The following is a 16812-nucleotide window of genomic DNA, read 5'->3' as shown; positions in this document are numbered from 1 at the left end:
ACACACCTACACAACAGCACCACAAATATCCTGTGCTGCAAACTCCACAGCTCATGTTCATAAGCTTTTTTGATTTTCTTTGAATTACATTTATTTAGTGTGCGTACATAAACATTCATGTGTGTGATTGCAAGTGTACATACCACAATATGCCTGTAGAAGTTAGAGGACAACTTTTAGGAGTTGGTTCTCTCCACCATGTGGGTCCCAGGAATTGAACTTACATCATCAGACTTGGAGGCAAGTCTCTACCCATACTGAGCCAGCTCACCAGCCCTCATTCATTTTTATGATGCCAGGAACTCTGGAAACAAAGATGGTGACGTTCTATGTCTCTACTTCCTCATCCACAGTAAAGTTCCAGCACCCATTGGCTAGGCAGGCTGTCCATCTTGAAGCTCTGCATAGCACTCCGCTCAGAAGACACCTTGTGTGAGCAGACCAAGTATTTTTCCGTCTGCCAGGTAAGACACAGTCTTTCAGCCACCACACTTGTAAGCTTCATGGGTAAGCACTCTTGGTGTTGGTGTGTCTGCCCTTTATATGAATTTTCCTCTAAGAAGCTGTGTCAGGTACCTTCACCTGTCCCAGGAGGGAGAAATACAGTATGCACCGACTCCTGTATGCCACTGGAGATACAGTTAGACCCTGCAGGGCACAAAGACCTCTGCACTGTAGGCTGCACATGTATAGGTGCTGAGTTGGCCTGTGACAACCACCACAGCAGGAAAGCTCCTAGGTGACAGCTGAGAGGTACAAGAAAGACACACCCTGCTACCCATTGGCTAGGCAGGCTGTCCATCTTGAAGCTCTGCATAGCACTCCGCTCAGAAGACACCTTGTGTGAGCAGACCAAGTATTTTTCCGTCTGCCAGGTAAGACACAGTCTTTCAGCCACCACACTTGGAAGCTTCATGGGTAAGCACTCTTGGTGTTGGTGTGTCTGCCCTTTATATGAATTTTCCTCTAAGAAGCTGTGTGAGGTACCTTCACCTGTCCCAGGAGGGAGAAATACAGTATGCACTGACTCCTGTATGCCACTGGAGATACAGTTAGACCCTGCAGGGCACAAAGCCCTCTGCACTGTAGGCTGCACATGTATAGGTGCTGAGTTGGCCTGTGACAACCACCACAGCAGGAAAGCTCCTAGGTGACAGCTGAGAGGTACAAGAAAGACACACCCTGCTTTGGGGATGCGATGGCTAATTATGGTTGTCAACTTGACACACCTGGGAAGAGGGACCCTCAACTGAAGATTTTCCTCATTCAGATTGACCTGTGGCCATATCTGTGGGGCATATTCTTGACTGCTAATTGATGTAGGAGGGCCCAGCCCACTGTGGGCAGTGCCATCCCTAGGCAGGGGGACCTGTGATGTATAATGTAGCAGAACATGATCCTGGGAACAAGGCAGTAAGCAGAATTCCTCCATGGGTTGTTTCAAGCTCCTGCCTTGGGTTCTCTCCAAGTTACTTTGGTCATGGTTTTTATCACAGCAACAGAAAGCAAACAAGAACAGGAACTACTGGAGGCCAGAAAGCTGAGCTCCCAGGGCACACAGGAAATGGTTACAGTCCTTTTGGGGCTTGTGGCTTAGATCAAGAGACAAGAGTAAAGCGTGGTGGTGTGCCCCTGTAATCCCAGCATTTGGGAGGCTGAATCATCCTGAGATTAAGACCATATATAATGAGTTCCAGGTAGCCTGGGCTACAGAGTGAACCCTATCTTGAAGGTGTAGAGGTGTGGGAGAGAGATTGAGACCAAGAAGATGAAAAAATTGTGTTGTGTAATAGCAAGTGAATGAAGGGTTACATAGTGGAAACCCCTCTTAAATACCAACTCACATCATTCATGCACCTTTAGAGCAACTACAGTGGAACTGGAATAATTGGCGAGTGGTGGTTCTAGAGGTGATCTTGGAAAGGGAATGCTGGGGTTAGAGGGGAAGCATGTGGCCACAGTTAAACGTAGGCTGTTGTCTTGATTTTTACTTGGGTGCTCACTGTGTTCTAAAAGACTAATCTGGGGGCCGGAGAGATGAGTCAGCAGTTAAGAGCACTGGCTGCTCTTGCAGAGGACTAGGGTTTGGTTCCCAGCACCCACATAATGACTAACAACTTAGTAATGCCAGTTCCAGGGGATCCCATGCCCTCTTCTTTCCTCTTTGGGCATTGCACTTGGTGCATTTACATACATGCATGCAAACACTCATACGCATAAAAATAAATAAATACAAATAAAAAACTAATCTGAAGGGAGGGACAGAGGGAAGGTGGGGGCCAGGCAAGGACCAGTCATGAAAGTGTGTGTATCCTGAGTTGAGGACCATGACTAAGTGATGTGCTTGAGGTTCGCATAAAAATGCAAATTTCTGAGCCCTGGCCTCAGATAAACCTGGCATTCCATATGTATTGCTGTGGCAGGACCAGGGCGGCAGTGCGTCTGGCTGGCCGCCAGAGGGCACGCGCATAGCCATGACCTCCACCTGCCGGTGGGGTTTTATTTTTACAACAGGGAAGCAGAGTGGATCTGGGAGGAGGGCTGCTTTGCTGCAAGTTCGCATAGCGGTGGTGGTGGTGGTGGGGCTCCCTCGGGAGAGTCTCCACCCCGCGTGCCTTCGGGAGTAAGCAGCGGGCAGTCCTGTGGGTCTCTGGCTGCCTTCTCCCCACCTCCCCATTATCCCACAGAGCTGGAATGGGTGTGGCCGCTCCTGGACTGGCTAGTCCAGCCAGCTGCATCTGCCTCCAAACAGGTTTTGCTTGGTCTCAAGTCGATCTCTAGGTTTCTTTGGCAACGACTCCAGGTCAGGAAATGTTTAGCCAGAAAATCCAGGACTTCCAAGTTTCTGGGTCACTGGGGCAGCTGGCAGCCGTGAGCAAGTGGCATGTGGCAGCCCTTGGCCAGCTGCCACCAGCGTGGAGCCCGGCAGGCAGGGTCTGCAGTGACTTAGAGCAGTACTCTTCTCGGATCATAGCTGTTGCTTTTTTTGTGCAACTGTATGTGGAGATTTGTTGGCTTTTTGTTTGTTTTTTAGTTTCCTAGGTACATAGACAATAAAACCCTGGCAACTCATCTGCAGCCTTAGTCCTTCCAAGAGGTAGCAAGCACTCTCTGTGGTCTCCCTGAAGGATGGCCATCTCCTCCTCCCAACCGGCCCTCCACCCTTGTCTGGTGCCCAGTGGAAGTCTAGCCACTTCTTTCATCCCAACAGCTTACAAACTTTTTATTTATTTAATTTAATGTGTATGAGTGTTTTGCCTGCAGGTATGTAAGTGCACCTGCATATAATACTCAAGGAGGCCAGAAGAGGGTGTCAGATTCCTTAGAACTGGAGTTACAGATGGTTGTTAACCACCATGTGGGTGCTGGGAACCTAACCCAGGTCCTCTACAAGAGCAGCCAGTGCTCTTAACCACTGAGCCATCTTTCCACCCCCAGGTTACAAACTTTTAAAATAAAATTTTTTAAATTTAAATTTAATTTAAACTTATTTTTTATTTTAAAATATATTTTATTCATTTTTATTTTATGTGTATGAGTGTTTTGCCTGTGTTTCATGTGTTTCACATGCATGCAGTGCCCATAGTGGCCAGAAGAGGATGAGGAATACCCTGGAGTCACAGATGGTTGTTAGCTGCCATGTGGGTGCTGAGAACCAAACTCAGATCCTCTGGAAGAGCAGCCAGTGCTTTTAACCACTGAACCATGTATGTGAACTTGCATCATGCAGACAAAATACTCATGCACATAAAATAGAAATAAATAAAAGAAGATGGGATGGCTCATTGGTTAAGAGCACCAGATGCTCTTGGCAGAGGACCTGGGTTCAATTCCCAGCACCCACATGGTGGCTACCAGCATCTGTAACTCCAGTTGCAGGGGATCAGGATCTGACGCCCTCTTCTGACCTCTGTGGCCATTGCATAACACAGGTGCACTTATACACGTGCAGGCAATACACTCATAAAATAAAAATAATACCTCAGGAGGCAGAGGCAGGTAGATCTTTGTGAGACTGAGGCCACCCTGGTCCACATTGTGACTTCCAGATGGACTGTGACTAGGGAGACCCTGTCAAAAATAAAATAAAAATAATAATTTTTTTTTTTTTTAAAGAAGGTGGACTGGGGAGATGCTCAGTGGTTAAGAGCATTGGCTGTTCTTCCAAAGGACCTGGGTTTGGTTCCCAACACCCACATGGCAACTAGTAACTGTCTATAACTCCAGTTCCAGAGAATCTGATGCCCTCTTCTGACCTCTAAGGGCACTGCATACACAGGTGCACTTATATACATTCAGGCAAAACACTCATACACAAGAAATATAAATAAATAATTTAAAATTAAAATAAGCTGGGCACGGTGGTGCACACCTTTAATCCCAAACACAAGACTACACTTTACTCTCTGCAGGGAACATGATTCCAGGGTGCCTTCAGATCCAGTTTTCAGTAGGAGTGTCTATGTAGCAAAAATTTAAATCTACGGCGGGGTATTCCTGTAATCCCAGTATTCTGGAGTGAGTCAAAAGGATCAAGGCTAGCCTGGGCTACATAGTGAGTTTCAGGTCAGCCTGGGGCAAATAAATAAATAAAATAAATAAAATAAAATAAAATAAAATAAAAAAGAAAGCAGGCAGGCTCTGCCTGAAAAGCTGTCTTGTGCTGTGTCTGCAGCTGTGTTCTCATCTGTAGACTTGTTCCTGTGCTGGGTAGGTCTTGTGGGGCCTGAGGAAATCTGAGGCAGTAGAGGGTCCCAGTGCTCTCTCCCACCCTGGTATAAGGAAGCCACACAGAGGCCAGCATCACCCAAGGCTTGCATAAGGTATGGCACCCACAGAGGTGATTCCCATCATCACTGCTACTGTTGGTGGCTGTGCATGGCTGTAAGGGGTTAACATATTTTGCACACTGTGTCTGCAGCCTTGGTGGCCTCTGAGGGTTCAGAGGATGTGACTCATCCACCTAAGGGGGGAAGTGGTGATTGAGCAGGGCCCCAAAGTCCTGCCGTATTTGCATGGCCATGGGATTTTGCTTTTTACGTTAGCAAAGAGGCCTTGAGGGTGCCCATGGATGAGCTGACTCTGGGTCTCTGTTTCTCTACCTTGGGCCAACTGCTTATGAAGGAAGCTCATTAAGGTGGGCTCTGCTGCCCATCCCAACCCAGGAGACAGCACCATCATCAAACTCACTTCCTGCTAGCTTCCTTTTGGGGCCTTCCAGGCTGCACTGCTGGTCACTCCAGGCTAGGTGGCCTTCCCCCCATAAGGCTTCAAAGACATGGCTAATTTTCAGGCCCTCTCTAAGCAGCACTCTTGTCTGTGGCAGAGGCTTGCCACATCTCATCCCTTACCTCATCTGCCCACCTTCCCCCCCAGGGCCCAGCAACTTTACTGACTAGGCAGCCTAGCCGTGGCCTCATCTTCTGGAGCCCAGGACTGCTGAGATAGATAGGCTGGGGAGGCTCCAGGTCCAGGAGGCAGGCCACAACTTCCCAATTCTTACCCATAGGCCCAATCTTCCTTCAACCTCTCACATCCATACTTAGGCTCACCTGGCTATGGCTGGGCAAGTTTGAAATACCACAACAGGAGACGGGAAGGTACTGTTTTCTTTTAATAGACAGGGTCTCATTATGTATCCCTGGCTGGCCTGGAATTCCATATGTAGACCAGGCTGGCCTGAAACTCATGAGATTGGCCTGGCTCTGCCTCTCAAGTTCTGGGATTAAAGTTGGGAACCACCATGTCCAGCACCACATGCAGAGCCTTCATTTGCAGTGAGGATGTTAACCTGCCTAGATCTTTTTTTTTTCTTTTTTTTTTTTGTCTTTTTGAGACAGGTCTCCCTGTAGCCCCAGTTGGCCTGGAACTCACTATGTAGACCAGGCTGGCCTTGAACTTACAGAGATCCACCTGCCTCTGATTCCCAAGTGCTGGGATTAAAAGCATACACCACCATCCCCAACAAGACTTTTTAGTTTTAAATATGTGCATGTATGGGGGTGTGTGTGTATGTGTGTGTGCGTGTGTGTGTGTGTGTGTGTGTGTGTATGTGCATGTGAGTACAGGTGCTGCCAGAAGGGGGCATCAGATTCCTTGAAGCTAGAGTTAGACCTGGGTGCTGGGAACTGAACATGGGTCTGCAAGAGCAGCACATGCTCTTAACCACCGAGCCCTCTATCCAGGCCCCACTTAGATTCTTAAAAAATTATTTTTTTGATATATCTATTTTTATTTTATGTGTATGAATGTATTACCTGCATGTATATAAGTGCAGTCATGTCACAATGCCCATGGAGACAGTTGTTAGCTGTCATGTGGGTACTGGGAGCCGAACTAGGGTCCTCTGCAAGAACAGCCAGTGCTCTTAACTGCTGAGCCATCTCTCCAGCCCCCTCCCCTCACCTCCCGCCACCACCAAGATTCTTATAAAGGTTCTGCCCTGTGTCCATAGTGCTCCAGTATTACCCTAAAAACTACCCCTGGTCCCCAGTCCTAACTTGAGAGTTTAAAGTCCAGGAAATTAAAAGTCAAGGCTGGATATGGTTGTGCACAACTGTAATCCTAGCACTTGGGAAGTTGATGCTGGAGTATCAGGAGTTAAGGGTCATCTTTGGGTGCATAGCAAGTTCAAGACCAGCTCAGGCTATGTAAGGTTCTACCTCCAATTTCAGTGTGGGGGGGGTTGGGGGCTGGGGGAAGGAGAGAAAGAGAAATAGTTTAGAAGAGAGCATGGGGCTTCAGCTGGTGTGGGAAGGCCTAGTGTTAGAGACATTTCATTCAATAAGAAAGTCTGCTGCAATTGGCTGGTATTTTATTAAAAACCACTCACACACACATACACACACACACACACACACACACACACACACACACACATACACGTATGCACCACAGATGTGCACACGGGTAACAGAGACAGGAAAAACAGGATGGCCACATAATGTTTCTGCAGGCACTTCACTTAGAAGAGAGCATCTTCAAGATCAGATTGACTGACAGGCATAAACTGGGGTGGTGCTGCTTCTGTGGGGACTCCAGGCGGTTTCCATCTAGAAGGATGTGAAGAAAAGGCGCATCTGTGCAGACAGATTTAGAGGTCTCTCTGCTGTGGTCAGTGTGGTCCTTGGTACCTGAGTGTTGCTAAGAGCAGGGTGGAAGGGACAGACTTCCCTCAAGGTCATTTTCCTTGCCCAGAACGGGAGGATGCTCTCTGAGGCAGACTGAGGAAGGTGGCTCTGGCTGCTTGGTGCTCAGGAACTTAGTGTCACCTGAACAGTCCACAGCCATACCTGGGGTCCTCTTAGGGGGAGGACCTGCAGATCCTTTCATGGGGCCTGGAGACTGTGGCCTTGTCAAGCAGATGCATCTTGAGAAAGAAATGGAAATGTTAGGTCAGCTTGCCAGGGACAGAGCCTACCCAGAAGCCCTTGGCTCCATCCGAAGTCCTGCTTCTCACTGCTTCCCTGCACCACTCCCACTGGGATTATTTAATTTGCTGAATTTATTTATTGTGTGGGTGTGTGTAGGTGAGTGTATGTGGTACATGTGCACATGTGTGTGCACCCATGCATGCCTACAGAGGCCAGAGGAGGACGATGCGTCTCCCACTCTATCCCTCTTCACCCTTCAAACAGGGCTACTGAACCTGGAGCCAGGTTGACAGCTACCAAACTCCAGTGATCCTCCTGTCTCTGATTCCCATGGTGTTTTTTGTCTTTTTTTTCAAGATCATGTGTGTGTTTTGTGTGTGTGTACAGGTGGGGGGAGAGAGGGGGGAAAAGCAAAGGTTGATGTGGGATGTCTTCCTCTATCACCCTCTGTAGCAAGTTCCAGGTTAGCTGGGGCCACAGGGAGAGGTTATCTCAAAAAACCAAACCAAACCAACCCAAAAACAAAAACAACAAAAATTTCACCTATATTTTCTAAGAGTTCTATGTTTTGTTTTTGTCATAATGTCAAGAAAATGTTTGTAAAATCCCAACACTCTGGAGGCAGAGGCAGAAGGATCAGGAGTTCAAGGTCATACCTAATTGTGTAGTGAGTTTGAGGCCAGCTTCGAACATGATTCCTAAAAAAAAAAAAAAAAAAAACCACCAAAAAACCCCAACAAGGGCCAGGCATGGTGGTGCACACTTTTAATCCAGCATGTGGAAGGCAGAGGCAGGTGGATCTCTGAGTTCCTGACCAGTCTAGTCTACATAGTGAGTTCTAGGCCAGCCAAGACTGCATAGGGAGACCTTGTCTCAAAATTAAAAAATAAAGGAAGAAAGGAGGGAAGGGGGAAAGGAAAGAAAATAAAGACAATGAAAGAGAGAATGAGAGAGGGAGAAAGAAAGAAAGGGAGGGAGGGAAGGAAGGAACCAGCAAACGAACAAAAGAAGAGAAAAACGTGCTTGCCTGCACCTAGAAGCTGGATGCAGAGCATGTGGGATGAGTTAGAGAGGGGTCCTTATGGTCCATCCATAAGGGTTGTCTTCTAGGCCCTGCCCTCCATCTCTACTCTCAGTGACCCTTGGGACCCAACTTCCTGGAGGGCAGAATCATTCCTTACTGCTGAGTCAAGGACAAGCCCCCCACTCCTGATCGGGGCCTTTCAGATGCACTGAGTACAAGTAACTGGAGCTCACCTGTTGACTGGGTTATGCAGGAGATCTTGTAGGACAGCCACAAACTGGCCAGACAGAGGAAGCTGGCCAGGAACCCAAAGATCTGCAGTGGAAAAAGGAAACTCATAGCCATGGGCCCATCCTCATGCAGCACTATCTGGTTTTCTTCTCTGTGCCTGCTCCTGGTGCTGCTATTACAGGAAGGAAGCTGGGGAGCCATCTGACCTAACTGCCTCGACCCCCTCTTAGTTGCAGAGAAAGAGCTCAGAGAAGTCTAGTCTTGGGCCTCCGGTCCCCTGTTTAGGCCCTACAGCAAGGCCTCCGCTCTCATCACTTTAGGCAACTCTAGGGCCCAAACTTGAGTTGATATTTACAACCAAGTTGTGGCTAACCCACTGGACTTTGATGATCCATGACTATTAAAGATGAAAAAGGTAGTACTGGAAATTTTAATTTGGGTTTTAAAATTTTAATATTCCTGTGGGTTTTATGGCAGGCATTGTTAGCATTTCACTGGTAGAGGCTTTCTGGTCTGCCCTGGCTTTATAGCCACATAAAAGCCAGAGGCTGAGGTCTTGGTTTTTAACTTTATGCCTGTACATACTTAAATAACAGTAAAAATAAGTCCAGGGTCCACCCAGTGCTGGGTGTGAGAAGGGCTGACCTTGACCCAATAAGCTTCTCAAAGACGGTTGAGGGAGAGTGGTCATGGGTCCCTGGTGTATTGGGAACCATGAGCCTGTGGCCATGTGCCTCTCTAATGACACATACTAAGAGCTACAGCAGGCAGAAGGCACTGAGCAGTTTCTAAACTTACCTGCCAGGGTTCTAAGCCTTCAGGTGACCTGACTCCTTGAACCTCACAACTCCATAAAGTGAGCAAGGTCCCCCCCCCATGACCTTCTCATTTCACAGCTTAACCATGGAGGGATAGGAGACCGCCTCTTTTGCCAAAGACCCCAGAGCAAGCCAGGGCCATATACAGGGTCTGAACCTGGGCAGTGGACTACATGACTCTCAGTCTGCTAGACTGTGGCCCAGGTGTCCTCAGACCCACACAAAAGTCTCCTCCAGTGACCATGTCATCACTGTTGTGTGACTTCAGTCAACAGCTCATGTTGGACATGTACAGTCCAGGAGCAGTCAGGCAAAGGGTAAGATTTCCAGTGAGGCTTGCTGGTTTTTTTCAGGCCTATCTGCTGGTTGGCACACTTGGTTGTCCCCAGCAGCAGCCTATACCCACCTCTTTTGGAAAGCCTTGTCTTTGGTTCCCTTTGTACTGATTATCTAAGCCACATAATTAGCCCATTAGAGCCTGTCCTGACTTCACATTGTCTGTTCTGCACAATTAGCCCATTACTACTACCCCGGTCTCCAACTGTCTGCACTGCATAATTGAACAGTTTATTATTATATCACTGCAATTCTAGACCACAGTGCCTTGTTTGTTTGCTGTCACATGGGCCCTGTCCTCATCTCCTACACCAGAGGGCTACTTTCTCATGAACAGGGGCCATGTTTTCTTTTACTTCTTTTGGCTTCCTGTAGTATGGGTTTGCCCTTAGACACAGGCCAGTATGTGATAAATGCTAGCATTGGGACTCTAGGGCTGACATAGTTACATGTGACCTAATTATAAAACCCACTGGGAATCCCTCAATGTGCGCCTTGAGACCCAGTGGTCAGGGATTCCCTGACTCCTGTCAGCCTGCACTATTTATTGTCAGACAGATGCCAACCTACAGTAGCAGCCACCTCTCTCCTTAGAGGTCACATGGAATCCGGAACACATGAGAGGCACTGTGGAAGGTGTGTTGAGGGCAGCAGTGTTTATGGGCTTGGCCACCCCTCTGCAGAGATGTTTGGTCCCTGCTGTACTGATCTTCAGTTTGCAGTACAGCAAACTCCTGGCCAGGCCATGGTCTAGAGAATTCTGGTGATGTGCATAAGTGAGACTCCAGCAGAACTTTTCTTGAAACTCATTTAAAAGAATCTTGTCTGAGGTTAAGGATGTAGCTTAGTGGGTAGAGTACTTGCCTAGCATGCACAAGTCCTGGGATTGATCCCCAGCACCATGTAAAACTGGATGTGGTGATTCATGTCTGTAATCCCAGTGCTAGGGAGGTAGAGGCAGGAGGATCAGAAGTTCAAAATCATCCTCAGCTGCACAGTATGTTTAGGTCAACCTGAGCTATACATCAGCTATCAACAATAAAATAAAATGGTAACTGAGCAGGGTGGTACATCCCTGAAATCCCATCACTTGGAAGAGGCAGATGATCACTGCAAGTATGAGGCCAACGTGGGCTACACAGAGACCCTCAAAAAAAAAAAACAAGAAACAAAATAAAATTAAGCAAACAAAAAAATCAGCAAAAGACAAAATACAGGGGCTGGAGAGATGGCTCAGAGGTTAAGAGCACTGAATGCTCTTGCAGAGATCCAGGGATCAGGGCCCAGCATGAACATGGCAGTTAACAACCATCTGTAACTCCAGTTCCAGGGGATCCAATGCCCTCTTCTGACTTCCGTGGGCATTTGCATACATGGGTGCATTTACATACATGCAGATAAAACATTTATGCACATAAAATCTTTCTTTCTTTTCTTTTTTTTTTTTTTGAGACAGGATCTTCCTGTAGCCCCAGCTGGCCTGGAACTCGCTATGCACACTAGGCTGGCCTTGAACTCACAGAAATCCACCTGTCTCTGCCTCCTAAGTGCTGGGATTAAAGGCATGTGCCACCACACCTGGCTATATAAAATCTTTTTATAAAGACAAAATACAAAGCTAGGATTCATGGCAGACATCATTAGTTGATCACAGTACCCTTCCCTTACGACTGAAAAAGACCCCCCAAATATTTCTCTCTGGTGAAAGGGCAGCCACATGTAGATGCTCACGGTGGAAGTGGGGGGTGAAAACCAATTTACCCCCTCATTTAAATAGTGGCTGCAGGAGAGGCAAGCCTGGGTTACTGAAGCTTTTCAAATTTGTCAATGGCCCAAAAAGTCTACCTTCCAGGACCCTCTGTTGTATGTCTCTGTGTCAGGCTCTTTGGAGAAATTGGCTGGCTGGATCAAGGTAGATATGGGTTCTATGAAGAAAGGCCCCAGAAGCCAACCCCTGCCCTGCCCCCCATCAGGAAGAAAAGAGCATTTCAGATCTGACTGGTTTCTAAAGGTTCCCAGGGCGTGCTCACCGCTCCAGCTACCAGTCCACTCTGGTTGTAACTCTTGGAGGCTGCCACAATGGAGGCGATGAGGAGGAACAGGGTGCCGATCACATAGTGCAGAAGTTCCTGGGGGGGAGCAATGATGTGGGTACAGAGGTCACCCCTAGTGCTTAGGGAACAAACTGGGCATCAGAAGAGATGACAAGGAGACAGCTGTGCTTCCTCACCCTGACAACACTTCAGCAGTTAGAGCTGCATAGCTCACAGGCAACCAGTGCAGAAAGCAGGGCCGGAAAGAGGCCACGCCCATGAGAAAGGATGCTGGGCAAGCAGTAGAGGACACAGAAATGAAGTGGAGCTCAGTGAGGGTCTCAGTGAGCGGAGCTACTAAGAACTGCCTCGTTCCTTTGTAAACTTTGACCTCTGGATAAAATTACTAATGAACAAATAAGCTCCTTTAAAAGAAAATTCATTACTTTTATTTATTTAGTTGTGCATGGCACACATCTGGAGGTCAAAGGACAATTAGCAGTTTTCTCATTCCAGTGTGACCTAGGGATTGAACTCAGATCGTCAGGCTTGGTGGCAAGTCCCTTAATCCCCTGAGCCATCTTGCTAACCCCAAATGAACTTCTAGCAATTCCTAGGGCAGGGAGTTAAAAGCAAACTCCAGCTCTGAGAATAAAAGCCACTGAAACTGTGTGAGTGAGCCTTTCTGTTCTGCTCCAGAGAAAGTTCTAGTAGTGTGCTGACTTTGTGTGGCTGATCACAGCAGCATTCTTCTCTTCTCATACCCCAGGTGTGGACATGATGGGCCTTCATTTCTGGGGACCCTATAGAAACAAGTGAATGTGTCACAGGAGGCTGGTGGCACATCTGTGAGGTGGATCCCTTCATATGGATCTCTTCTCTGCTATCACAGAAGTGTACCCTCTGCTGAGCCTGATGCTCTTTCAATTCTCTCCTAGTGGAAGGAAAGAATGGACTGCCTAAAGTTGTCCTTTGACCTCCTGACCTCCATAGGTGCACTGTAGTATAGACACACACACACACACACACACACACACACAGAGAGAGAGACAGAGAGACAGAGAGAGACAGGGAGACAGAGAGACAGAGGGAGAGACAGAGAAAGAGAGAGACAGAGACACAGAGACAGAGAGACAGACAGAGAGAGACAGAGAAATTAGTTTTATTGAAATGTAAAACTTGTTCCTTACATTATCTAAGTCAGGCATGGTGACCCATGCCTGTAATCCCACACTCAGGAGGCTGAGATAGGAGGATTACCATGAGTTGGAGCCCAGCTTGAGCTGCATAGGGCCATCTTGTTTCAAATAAATGAAAACCAAGGGGCTTCAAGGTTGCTTGATGGGTAAAGGTACTTGCCATACAAGCCTGATGACCTGAGTTCAATCTCCAGAACCCACATAAAGGTAGAGGGAGAGAGCCAGTCCCATACATTTGTCCTCTGACCTCCACATGTATGCCCTGGCACATACATCTGGCTCTCATACACACACACACACACACACACACACACACACACACACACACACAATAATAATGAATAAAATTCTAAAAAATAAATAGAAGCCAGGTGTGGTGGCACACGTCTTTAGTCCCAGCACTCGGGAGGCAGAAGCAGGCAGAGTTCTGTGAGTTCAAGGCTAGTTTGGTCTACACAGCAAGTTCCAAGCCAGCTGGGGGTACAGGGAGACCCTGTTTCAAAAAGACCAAAAAACAAAACAAACAAAAATAAATAGAAAAGAAAACAAAACAAAACAAAAAAAACCCCAAAAGGACACTATGTAATAAGAAACAACCAACACAATGGGAGAGAGTATTTACAAATTATATATCTGAAAAGGAACTTTTGTCTAGAATACAGGAAGAACTATACAAAGACACTAGTTAGAGAAGAGGCAAAAGGTGAGAACACTTCAAGGAAATACAGTCAAAAAGCATATGAAAAGATGATTGACATCAACAACCACTAAAGAAGTGCAACTCAAACCACATGGGATGCCATTTCACACCCACTATAATAGTTAGAGCCATGAAGTCAGATGCTAACAAGTGAGAACAAATCCATGGAGGGACTGCCATCCTCACACATGGCTAACAGAAGGCCAAATAGTCCAGCCACTCTGGCCTCTAGACTGGCAGCTCCCCAAGCAATTATAGATTATCATGTGACACAGCAATTCCCCTCTTAGATATATGCCCAGGAAACTTGGAAATACCTCTACACACAAACTCACATATGAATATTCATAACAATATCATTCATCACAGTCAAACCATGGAAACAACCCAGATGCCCACCAATAATAGCAAATGAGGGGCTGAAGTGATGGGTCAGTGGTTAAGAGCACTGGCTGCTCTTGCAGAGGACTTGGGTTCAGTTCCCAGCACCCACATGGCAGCTAACAACTGTCCCTAACCCCAGTTCCAGGGGATTCAACACCCTCTTCTGACCTCTTTGGGCACTGCAGGACATGGGTGCACTTACATACATGCAGGCAATATACTCATACACATAAAATAAAAATAAAATAAATTTAAAAAAAGAGGAAGAGGTCAGTCAAAATAAGATGAAATTGTTTTTGAGGGGATGAAATGATCTAAGATTGCCTGTTGTAGTAGCTACATAACTTAGGAAATACGCTACAAACCTCTTAAACTGTATACTTGACATGGTGATTGGTAAAGTCCCTGAATTCCAGGTTACAATGCTTTATAGGGCTTGGGGGTGGCTCAGTGGAGAGCACTTGCCTAGTATGTGCAGACCCCGAGTTCCATCCCCAGCACTGAAAATAAAAGCAAAATCTTAAAAAATAACAGTAATGGAAGCTGGGCATGGCGGCACACACCTTTATTCCAGCACTCAGGGAGGCAGAGGCAAATGGATCTCTGTGAGTTCCAGGCCAGCCAAGGCTACATAGTGAGACCCTGTCTCAAAAAACAAACAAACATGGGGCTGGAGAGATGGCTAATGGTTAAGAGCAATGGCTATTCTTGCAAAGGACCTGGGTTTGGTTCTTAACACCCACATGGCAGCTAACAACTGTCTGTAACTCCAGTTCCAGGGGATCTGATACCCTCTTCTGGCCTTTGTGGGCACTGCAAGACATGGGTACACATAAAATACACATAAAATAAAAAAATAAAGAAATAAAAATTAAAAATAACAATTTAAAAAAATAGTGGGAGACTGGGGCTATAGCTCAGTTGATAAGAGCTTGTCTATCATACACAAAGTCCTGGGTTCAATCCCCAGCACCACATATACTAGGTATAGTCATGTTGCCTGCCTGTAAAGCCAACTCTCAGGTGGTGGAGGCAGGAGGATCAGAAGTTCAAATTCAGCATTGGCTACATCAAGAATTTGAGGATAAACCAGGCATGGTAATGCAGGAGGCAGAGGAAGATGATTCTTTATGATTTTGAGGCCAGCCTGGTCTACATGGAGAACTCTAGGCCAACCTAGTGAGACCTTGTCTCAAAGAAAAAAAAAAGAAAAAGAAGAGTTTGAGGACAGCCTGGGCTCCTGGTGGCACATGCCTTTAATTCTAGCTCTTGGGAGGCAGAGGCAGGCAGATCTCTGTGAGTTCAAGGTCACCCTGGAGTTCCAGGCCAGATGGGGCTACAGGGGAGACCCTGTCTCAAAAAGACGCCCCCCCAAAAGGGACACCCAGTCTCAATAAAAATAAAGGAATGAAAGACAAAACTAGCTCTTGCTACTTCAATACCCAAAAAGTTGAATCCACATATCTATCATAAGAAAGAAAAAATTGACAGAATTAAAGCTAGAAAGAAGTGAGCTTTACATTACTGTCTCTCATGACTCCTGTGTTCTTCAGCATACATTCTGTCCTCCCTCGTCACTAATATTAACCTTCTCTAGTCACATTACCTACACTTACACTTGCTTATGCATCATAGGCTTGGGTCCACCCAATGAGGTGAGGGAGAACATGTACTTTTTTTTTCTTTTTGAGTTTGGGTCACCTTGATTAATGTATTTTCCAGGCCCAATTTTCCTGCAAATTTCATTTCACTTTCTTTATGGCTGAATAATACTCTATTTTGTATATATGCCATATTTTCATTATTTTTGCATTCCATAAAAATCCAAAAAGTGGATCACTTGAGGCAGTGATTGTGAAGTTGGGCTTTCTTCTTCATTTCATTGACAACTAGTGCAATAGGAATTATTCATGACTGGTCACTAAATACATTTGTTGCATTGCCCAACTTAGAAAAAGTAATCTTTGGGGCTGGAGAGATTGCTCAGTGGGAAGTTGAGAGCACTGGCTGCTCTTGCAGAAGACCCAGGTTCGATTCCCAGTCCACATGGTGGCTAACAACTGTCCTTAACTCCAGTTCCAGGGGATCCGATGCCCTCTTCTGACTCCATGGGCACTGCATGACATGGGTGCACTTAAATACACGCAGGCAATACACTCATACACATAAAATCAAAATAATAAATAAAACATTTTAGAAAAGAAAGAAAAAGTGATCTTTAAAAACTTTGCTTTTGGGCTGGGCATGGTAGTGCATGCCTTTAGTCCCAGCACTTGGGAGGCAATGCCAGCTGGGGCTCCAGGGAGATCCTGTATCAATAAAATAAACAAACAAAAAATTTGTTTTTGTTTTGGGGGTAAAGATTTTGTAACCTGAAATTTTTCCTTTTTTTTCTTCTGTTTAAAACTGTAAAGCTATTGGAACTTTAAAATATTTTAAAATTTATTTATCTTTATCATTATGTGTATGAATGTTTTGACTGCAAATGCACCAGTGTTGTGCAATGCCTGTGGAGGTCAGAAGAGGGCATCAGATCCCCTGGAACTGGAGTTACTGACAGTTGTTAGCCGCTATGTGGGTGCAGAGGACCAAACCCAGGTCCTCTGAGAGAGCTGCCAGTGCTCTTAACTGCTGAGTCATCTCTCCAGCCCCATTTTTATGTTTTAAAAATGTTAGGAAAACAAAGTAATAATAGAGGAAAGAAAAAGCCTGGC

The 16812-nt window shown here is 46.3% G+C and overlaps 1 protein-coding gene across 1 annotated transcript in view; it reads right to left on the bottom strand.

Annotated features, from left to right (window-relative positions):
• Nucleotides 1–7134: 7134 nt before the first annotated feature.
• Nucleotides 7135–16812, bottom strand: part of Cmtm7 (CKLF like MARVEL transmembrane domain containing 7) — a 39695-nt gene continuing 30017 nt past the window's right edge. Inside the window, exons 3-5 of the mRNA XM_008830473.3 lie at nucleotides 11813–11911; nucleotides 8631–8712; nucleotides 7135–7369 (exon numbers count right to left, since the gene is read on the bottom strand). Coding sequence (XP_008828695.1) covers nucleotides 7356–7369; nucleotides 8631–8712; nucleotides 11813–11911 — 195 coding nt within the window. The 3' untranslated portion in view covers nucleotides 7135–7355. The remainder of the gene's footprint in view (nucleotides 7370–8630; nucleotides 8713–11812; nucleotides 11912–16812) is intronic.

This window comes from Nannospalax galili, unplaced genomic scaffold, assembly GCF_000622305.1.
Source record: "Nannospalax galili isolate Female #2095 unplaced genomic scaffold, S.galili_v1.0 scaffold695, whole genome shotgun sequence".
In the NCBI taxonomy this organism is placed as follows: domain Eukaryota; kingdom Metazoa; phylum Chordata; class Mammalia; order Rodentia; family Spalacidae; genus Nannospalax; species Nannospalax galili.
This window is presented reverse-complemented; position numbering and strand designations above follow the sequence as displayed.